At 53.1% G+C, this 9,154-nt stretch overlaps 1 protein-coding gene across 1 annotated transcript; it reads right to left on the reverse strand.

Moving 5' to 3' along the window:
* Nucleotides 1-4,825: 4,825 nt before the first annotated feature.
* SFN (stratifin) lies at nt 4,826-7,865 on the reverse strand. The gene is made up of 2 exons (XM_004603479.2): nt 7,139-7,865; nt 4,826-6,221 (listed from the first exon to the last, which is right to left on the reverse strand). Exon 2 carries the CDS (start codon nt 6,215-6,217, stop codon nt 5,468-5,470), a length of 750 nt encoding a protein of 249 aa, XP_004603536.1. The 5' UTR covers nt 6,218-6,221; nt 7,139-7,865; the 3' UTR covers nt 4,826-5,467.
* Nucleotides 7,866-9,154: the final 1,289 nt, after the last annotated feature.

A 9,154-nucleotide genomic window follows, 5' to 3' on the forward strand; every position in this document is an offset into this window, starting at 1 on the left:
GTAACCAGGTTAAGGAAACCTACACTTGGTAAGTGAGCCAGCACCTGGTCCCCCACAGTTTGTTTCTTTAAATGTAAAATAATTCCTTTCTGCCCGCTCTGCTGAGTTTTCCTTTGAGGGCCATAAGATTTAGTCCCTTCCTCCCTTCAGTGCTGGGGATTGAAGCCAGAGCCTCAGACATGCAAGGCAAGTTATAGGGCCCAAGAGATTGTACAGTGGATAAAGCACTAGCCTAACAGGCGAATCAACCTAGGTTCGATCCCCAAAACCCCATATGGTCCTCTGAACACTGTCAGGAGCGACTCCTAAGCACAGAGCCAGGAATCGGCCCTGAGGACTGCCAGGTGTGGCCCCAAAGCCAAAAAAAAAAGGAAAGAAAGAAAGAAAGAAAGAAAGAAAGAAAGAAAGAAAGAAAGAAAGAAAGAAAGAAAGAAAGAAAGAAAGAAAGAAAGAAAGAAAGAAAGAAAGAAAGAAAGAAAGAAAGAAAAAGAGAGAAAGAGAGAAAGAGAGGAAGGAAGGAAGGAAGGAAGGAAGGAAGGAAGGAAGGAAGGAAGGAAGGAAGGAAGAAAAAGGCAGAAAGAAAGAGAAAGGGAAAAAGGAAGAGAGAAAGAAAGAGAAAGAGGGAAAAAGAAAGGAAGAGAGAAAGAAAGAAAGAAAGAAAGAAAGAAAGAAAGAAAGAAAGAAAGAAAGAAAGAAAGAAAGAAAGAAAGAGAAAGAAAGAAAGAGAGAAAGAAAAAGAGAAAGAAAGAAAGAAAGACAAGTTATCACTGGGCTGCATCCCCAGCCCACTTTTTTCTTACTCGGTGCAGGAATTGAACCCAGAGTGCCACATATCTAAGGCGTGTGTTTGATCATGGGGCCATAGTCCCCGTCCAAAAACAATTTCTTGATCCTTAGAAAGTTCAAGAGGATCCAGAAACAACAGTATTATGTGGTTCTTTTCTATCTTATTTTTAACTCATGAAACTCCAATACCTAAAACATGGGGCTGGAGCAATAGCACAGCAGGTAGGGTGTTTGCCTTGCATGTGGCCGGCCCGGGTTCGAATCCCAGCATCCCATATGGTCCCCTGAGCACGGCCAGGGGTAATTTCTGAGTGCAAAGCCAGGAGTAACCCCTGTGCATCGCCAGGTGTGACCTAAAAAGCAAAAAAAAAAGAAAAAAAAAAAGAAAAAGAAACTCCAATACCTAAAACAGACATATGTGTGGCTATTTTAGCTCCAGTGTAGGAAACCCTCCTGCTGGGCTCCTGCCCAGCTGCAGCTTCTGGGGGACTCCTTGGACAGTTTGGAAACAGCTGTTGCAGTTTAAAAATCCTGGGCCTTGGTGTTATACCCATTCACCTCCCCAGGCACCCAACTAATTTTGAAGCCTTGGTTATAAGGCTACTTAGCTGCTCTAAATCTTGGTCTCTTCATATGCAAAACAGGGATGATAATATATTTCTGTGAGGATTAAGACTTGAAACTATCTGCCACATAGTAGTTATCCCAACTGCTATTGTTACCGTACTGTTCTCTGTTCTCTGGAAGAAGCAGGAGTGGGTAGAAGAACATCTTGGTGCAATCAGCTATGAAATTAGCTTGTTTCTGAAAAGGTACTGGGCATGCTGATGTGTGTGATCGAAGTGTGTGTGCATACTCGTGCTTGCCTTGACTTTCTGGAAGGGGGCATGGGAATCTGCTTGACCCCAGTGCCTTCTCTCATCTCCTACTCCTGCGGGTCTACAGATTAAATTTGGATTTTTGGGGGTGTGTAGGGGTTGGGCCACATGCAGTGGTGCTAAGGGCTTACTCCTGACTTTGCATTCAGGGATCACTCAGGCATCATTACCTAGTGGTGCTCAGGGGTTACTCCTGGTGGTGATGGGAGTAGGGGTGTGGTATATCATGCTAGGAATCAAACTTGGATCACTGTGTATAAGGTAAGCATTTCCCTCCTTGTTAACATTCTCTCCAGCCCTTCTGAAAGGTTTGGGCTTTGGGTTTTTATTTTTTTATTTCACCTTTTGGGTCACACCTGGCAGTACTCAGGGGTTACTCCTGGCTCTGCGCTCAGGAATTACTCCTGGTAGTACTCAGGGAACCATATGGCATGCCAGGAATCAAACCCATGTCTGCCACATGCAAGGCAAAGGCCCTTCCCAATATAATATTGCTCCAGCCCCGGAAAGGGTTTTTTTTTCTGCTTTTTTTTTGGGGGGTCACACCTGGCGATGCACAGGGGTTACTCCTGGCTCTGCACTCAGGAATTACCCCTGGCGGTGCTCAGGGGACCATATGGGATGCTGGGAATCGAACCTGGGTTGGCCGCGTGCAAGGCAAAAGCCCTACCCGCTGTGCTATCACTCCAGCCCTGAAAGTTTTTTAATAGCAAAATAGTCAAGAAAAAGTTGATTCACTGACACCCCACCTGAGTAAACAGTGTAAAAGCTTTAGAGTGGTGGGTTTTTGTTGTTGCTGTTGTTGTCATTTGTGATGCTGGGGATTGAGCACAGGACCCTACAGTACGTGCTACACAAATGCTCTACCACTGAGCTAAATGCCTTTTTAAAAAAGCGTATATGGGGTAAGGTTGTAGCTTAAAGGGCTGAGCACTTGGGAGGCTCAGGTTTAATGCCCTGTACAGCGTGGCAAGCACTGGCAGCACCCATCCCCAAACACTGAGGTGGGAGTAATCCCTGAGCACTGTCAAGTATGACACAAAAACTAAAAACTGGAGAGACAGTGCAGGAGTTGAGGTGTTTTCTTGCATGCAGCTGACTAGAATATGATCCCAGGCACCAAATATGGTATGGAACCCCCACACACACACCCAAGTAATCCCCTGAACACAGAACTAAACCCAGAATACAGTTGGGTGTGGCCTCAAAACACAAAATAAACTAAAAACAAACTAATAAACAAGCAAATATATATGAACTATGAAGATAGTTCACAGGGCTGAAGTGCCTGCAAGGCTCAGAGTTCAATCCTTGGCATTGCCTGTCCCCTGTCCCTGAACACCCTCCCCCCACCCCCTTACTGGGCCTGAGACTTGACCATCTGGCACAGCCAGTCTAAGTATATTCCCAGAGAGGCAAGGCCACTTTGATGCATGTTACTTTACGGGAGCTTACTTTTTCCCATATAGGGCAGTCATGAGTAGTGTGGGCAAGTCAGAGGTTGTGAGAAAAAAGAAATTCCTTTCTCCGGAACCTAGCCCATTAGAGAGTCACCAGACCTGTCTGGTAAGAGAAATGGGGTCACCTCCCAAACTGATGGGGGTGTCACTAATTCTAGCCCAGAGTTTCTACCCGGTTTGGAACTTTGAAATTCAACACACTGCCAGGAAAAGCGGGAAGAAAATGAGAGCCAGCTGGCATCTCAGTGGTCCTGCCAACTTCCCCCAGAGATTCAAAAGCTCTGCTAAGAGTCCTTCAATTTTATGTCCCCGGGGTGTGACCGAACTAGGACTGGGGAACCTGATGAGGCTGGACTGTTTCCCCTGACGGCCGGGTGGAGTGACCGCTTGATACCAGGCCAGCACCGTGGCGCTGTGCAGGGAGCTATCTGGTCAGCTCTGTCAGAAACGCTGGGACGTCGTGGTCTGACGCGTGGGCTTTGGGCACGCAAACGCAGCCCGCAGGTCCTGCATAAGGTGGCCGGCATCGCTCTCCTCAAACTTCGCAGCCGACTCCCAAACACGCCGAGAAGCTTCGTCAGGGCAGGCTGGCAATCAACGCCCTAGTTGGCCTCAGAACCAGTAGTTTCTGCGAACGCCCTCCCGGTACTCCGGGGGAAACCAAGGGGCCGGCGATGGGCCCTCGGGACGGGCATGAGTGGGGGAAGGAAAGAAAATCCAGAAGGGAAAACCGAGGCCCCGGGGATGACAACGGCTTTGCGAGATCGCACCCCCATCCGGGGCACGCTCGGGTGCAGGGCTGCCTGGACTCTGGACGGTGGTGGGGACGCCCAGGTGGCCCGCCCGCCCGGGCGCCCAGGCCCCGCTGCCTGAGGGGATGACTCAAAGGGCGAGGACGGCCCCGCCCCGGCCCGCTGCTCTGAGGATGCTGAGCTCTCGGGGCGGGTGGGAACTTGTCTGACTGAAACCGGGAAAGCGCCGCCCAGGCCCTCGGTGGGTGCAGGGCCCCTCAGTCGGGGCGCGCGGCGCTGAGCCGGCGGGGCCCGTGGGCAAGCGGAAAGACGCACCGCGCGCGTATTTGCCTCTCACTTTCCCATTGGCCAGTCAGGCTCCGAGGGTGGGCCCTCCAAGCAGCTTCTTCCCACGATTGGATAGCATCTGCCTTGGGCCCGCCTCCAACCCCCCACCCTCAGCAGTAAAGGTTCGCCCCGGCGAACAGTTGCCCCCTGAGCGTTGCTGCTGGAAGCAGAGGCCACAAGCTAAGTCGGCTTGGACCAGCCGTTCCCATCCCGTTTGCTCCTCATCTCCTACTCCTTTTTTTTTTTTTTTTGTCCCAGTCTCTCCTATCTCCGGGGGGGAATTTCCCCTCTCCGCTGATATAGGCTGTTAGTGAGGCGTCACACGGCACCCTATATTGTTCTTCTTGATTCATGTCTGAGCCCTGTGGGACTGTTCCCCATGTTCAGATCTGGGGTGCTCAGTGCCACTGACAGTCGCCTATACCTGAGGCCTTACTAATTACCTGTCTCCTCGGATCTCAACTCCAGCCTCCTTCTCAGCTCCCACCCTCCTTGGCCGCCTTTGCGCGCTGGCCCTGACCCTCCCGAGACCTGACCCGCTTACTTCTGTGCCAACCTATCAGGGAGAGCCGAGCTCCCAGCCTTGCCTGCAGTTCCCCGCCTCAGAGTCTTGCCTGCGGAGCCAGCCCCCCGGTCGGGGGAGGTGAGGGTCAGGATCCTAAAAGGAAGGTCCAAAGTCAGGGTCTCTGTAAATCACACCCCAGTCCCAGCCTCAGCCCTCCGCCAATAACCGGCAAAGACAGGAGGAGTGTCACAGGGAACTTTATTGAGAGGAAACACGGCCACACCCAGCAGACATGCTTTTCCTCTCGTTCCAGCGCTCTCCCTCTCCCTCTCTCTCTCTCTCTCTCTCTCTCTCTCTCTCTTTCTCTCTCTCTCTCTCTCTCACACACACACCACACACACACACACACACACACACACACACACACACACACACACACACACACACACACTCTCCAGCCCAGTTCTCAGCCACAAGGGTGGGACACTCCTCAATTCCTAAGATCCGAAGGCAGATGGGAGTCAAGATGGGGGGAAGTGGCCAGATTGTGGGGTGGGTCTCCAAGACTGGGGTGCAGAGAGCAGGATCAGGTGGGATGGGAGCACCACAGGAAGGGGCTCCGGTGCCCCAGAGGCCTTGGCTCTGTCGGTCCTGCTCAGGGAGCTGGTTCTGAGCAGGACACAGGGGCCTCCCACCCCTTGAGTCCTCTCTGCGGGGGTGGGGGACTGGGGAGGGCAGGGCGGGGAGATGCGGGCGGGCTCAGCTCTGGGGCTGCTCTTCGGGAACCTCACCCCCCTCTTCCCCAGTGTTGTCGGCCGTCCACAGCGTCAGGTTGTCTCGCAGCAGCTGCATGATGAGGGTGCTGTCCTTGTAGGAGTCCTCGCTGAGGGTGTGCAGGTCAGCCATGGCCTCGTCGAAGGTGGTCTTGGCCAGTGAGATGGCCTCCTCGGGGCTGTTGGCGATCTCATAGTGGAAGACGGAAAAGTTCAGGGCCAGGCCCAGGCGGATGGGGTTGGTGGGCGGCATCTCCTTCTTGCTGATGTCCATGGCCTCCTGGTAGGCAGAGCGGGCTGAGTCAATGATGCGCTTCTTGTCATCCCCGGTGGCCACCTCGGCCAGGTAGCGGTAGTAGTCGCCCTTCATCTTCAGGTAGAAGACCCGGCTTTCGGCATCCCCGGCCTCCTTGATGAGGTGGCTGTCCAGCAGGCCCAGCACGGTGTCACACACGCCCCGCAGCTCCGTTTCCACCTTCTCCCGGTACTCTTGCACCTCAGGGCCTTTCTCTTCCGAGCCCTCTTCATGGCTTTTCTGCTCGATGCTGGACAGGACCCTCCAGGCTGCCCGCTGGCCGCCCACCATGTTCTTGTAGGCCACGGAGAGCAGGTTCCGCTCCTCACAGGAGAGCTCCTCGCCCTTCTCCACGGCGCTCTTCATGAAGGCTGCCATGTCCTCATAGCGCTCGGCCTGCTCTGCCAGCTTGGCCTTCTGGATCAGACTGGCTCTCTCCATGGCTCTGGGGACAGACGGGCGGTGGGGCTGACGGGCTGTCTCGGGACCGATGCTGGACTCTGTGCCTCTCCGGCTCTCTGGCTGCCTTTTGGCTGGGTGGCGGGGCCCGGGGAAGTTGGGGAGGGGCTGAGGGCGGGACTGGAGCCCGGGCCTGCCTCCTGTCTCCTGGGTTCCCCACACCCTTTCCAGCGCTCCCTTACAGGTAGAAGGGCTGGAGGGGTGAGTCATCGGGACAGTCAGCGGGAGGAGTTGGCCCCACCTGTGCAGGCACCTTGCCAGGCTCCAGGCTGCCCCCTCTTGGTCCCTGCTTTTGTGATATAGGTACTCCCTCCCCCAATGCCCCCCACCATCAGGGAGCCGCCCCAGTTTCCTGAGTCAGATGCGGGGAGGAGGTGCAGGGACAGCAGGCCAAGTGCAGGAGGGCGGGTCCCTAATCCTGTGGGGACACTGACCCTCTGGTTCAGAGCTCAGGGGAACTCATTCACTGCTGACCCATGACCTAACTTATCTCAGAGAGGGGCAGGCGTGTGACTCCTGCTTAGGGTTGAGTCTTGCCCATGGTGGGTCGCAGCTAGCAAGTCCCATGCATCCGACTTCCTTTGGCTTCTCTCCCACTGAGGTTTCGGAATTATGGACTCCAGGTTGTTTTAGAAGTGAGAAGCAAACTTCTTCCACTCGACCCGGAATGGTCCTGTCTCCTGGTCCTTACTGGCCCCCAGGGTCCTGTCCCCTCTCAGCTTCCAGAATGCACAGTGGGTAGCTTTCAGGGTGCCACTTAACGAGGTGTTTAACGAGCGGCCTCTGACGCTCGGCCCAGCCTGTGTAATTAGTCACCCAGTAGGCTTGTTGGCCACCTTCCCCATCGCAGCACAATTTTCCCTTTCAAGTTGGTGGCCTGTTGCCACTTGTTTGAGGACTTACCCCCTGGCTCTCCATGCCAGGTCACCTGCCCCCTTCAAGCCACCTGCTGTCCTGTATCAGTGGGGCTCACAAAGGGTGGGGGTGCTGGCTGTCCCACTTACTCGCCTGACTCAGCCTGTCCTCTGTCAGAGGCTGGGAAGCAGGCCACCTGATGTTCAGCCCAGTTTGGTTCCCCAGGGGGGACGCCAGCAACCTGGGGAGAGAGGAACCAAGAAAAAGGCGGGGGTGGTGACACATAACCGTGTTGTTTTATGGGGCTGACTCCTGAGTGCTGCTGCATCCTCCTCCCACCTCCGGCCTGCCTCAGATGTCCTGCCCATGGCTCTCCCTCTGACCCCTGACAGAGGCCCCCCAAGGTGAGACTTCTCTGTAGCCATCTGTCCCTGTTCACTGGGGCACTGTCCTATCAGCACAGAGTTTCACCTAACTGTGTTGGCTGTGAGCCTGTAAGGGTGGGTTCATGCTTACCAGCCACAGCCCACGTGGGCTTGGGGTGGGGTTCCCCTCCCCTGGGATACAGCCAGTTTCATCCTGATGGAGCCAGGGCCATTTCACAGGCCTGTTCTTCTCAGTTCTTGGTGTCTGGACACTCTGGAGAGGTCCTTGGTTCAGAACTCAGGGGGCCGGAGAGACAGTACAGTGGGTAATACATTTGCCTTGTATGCATCTATCCTGGGTTTGATTTTTGGCACTCCAAATGGTCTCCTGAGCACTGCCAGGAGTGATTCCTGAGAGGAAAGCCAGGAGTAACCTGAGTACCACCAGGTGTGGCCTAAAATTAAAACAAACAAACAAACAAAAAAACCCCCAAGAACTTAGGTCCAAAAATGAGATCTGGCTCTTTGAGGGTCATAGGGAACATATTTGGGTTGATGCTACAAGTTTGCCAAAGTAGCAGAAGGGATTTTAGGCTTTCCCTCCCCAAGGTTTTGCTCAAATTGGAACGTAGGCACATAAAACAATGGGAAGAAGACACAGTGACATGCCAATATGCAGATCCAGCTTTCATCCATCCGCAGGCTGCGGGGACCTTGAGCACAGGGTCTGGGAACACCTAGGCTGCTGCCAGGGCAAAGGAAGGTCCTTAAAGTTTCAGAGTCTGCATGTCCTGGACCTTTTTATTTTGTTACTGACATGGAGTTACTAAAAGTGATCATGTCTTTTTCTATAATAGTCTAGCCTAATATCCCTCAAGCGGACTATGAGGGTTCATTTTAATTTTTTTTGTTTCCCCAGAAGTGCTCAGGAACCCTTTGGGACCACTCCTGATAGGCTTGAACCAGAGCAGGAGGGACTTGGAACTGCCATTTCTAATATAACCTCACCAGGCAGTGCTCAGGGATCCATGTTGTTCCGGGAATTGAAACCAGGGCCTTATGCATGTCAAGACTGTGTTCCCAGCCTTTGAGCAAACTTCCTAGCCCCTGGATTCCATTTTCCCTTTTTTAAGTTTTTGGATCACACCCACAGTGCAGAACTTCTTTTTTGTTGTTCATTTTTGGGTCATATCCAGCAGTGCCCAGGGGTTACTCTTGGCTCTGCACTCAGGAATCACTCCTGGTGGTGTTCAGGGAACCATGTGGGATGCCAGGGATTGAACCTGGGTCAGCTGTGTGCAAGGCAAGTCCCCTACCCACTGTACTACCACTCCAGCCATTGCTTAGAACTTCTGACTCTGCTCTCAGGGATCATCCCTGGTGGGCTCAGGGGACCATATGTGGTGCTGGGGATAGAACCCTGTTCGGCATGCAAGGCCAGTGCCTACCTGCTGCCCTTTCTCTTCAATCCTCAATTCTTTCTTTTCTTCTTTTTTCTTCTTTATTTTCTTCAGTTCTCAATTCTTAAAAGATGTTGTGGCCTTAACCTGTGATTCTATTTCTCAAAGTGTGACAGTGCTGTCTTGTGCAAAATGGCTTGATGGAAAGTGCTTGGGAGCACGGATTGTAATCATTATGTGATCAAATCCAGCCAACTTTATTTTTATTTATTTGGGGGCCACAACCAATAGTTCTCAGG

The sequence above is a fragment of the Sorex araneus genome, chromosome 5 (assembly GCF_027595985.1).
Source record: "Sorex araneus isolate mSorAra2 chromosome 5, mSorAra2.pri, whole genome shotgun sequence".
NCBI classification, from domain to species: domain Eukaryota; kingdom Metazoa; phylum Chordata; class Mammalia; order Eulipotyphla; family Soricidae; genus Sorex; species Sorex araneus.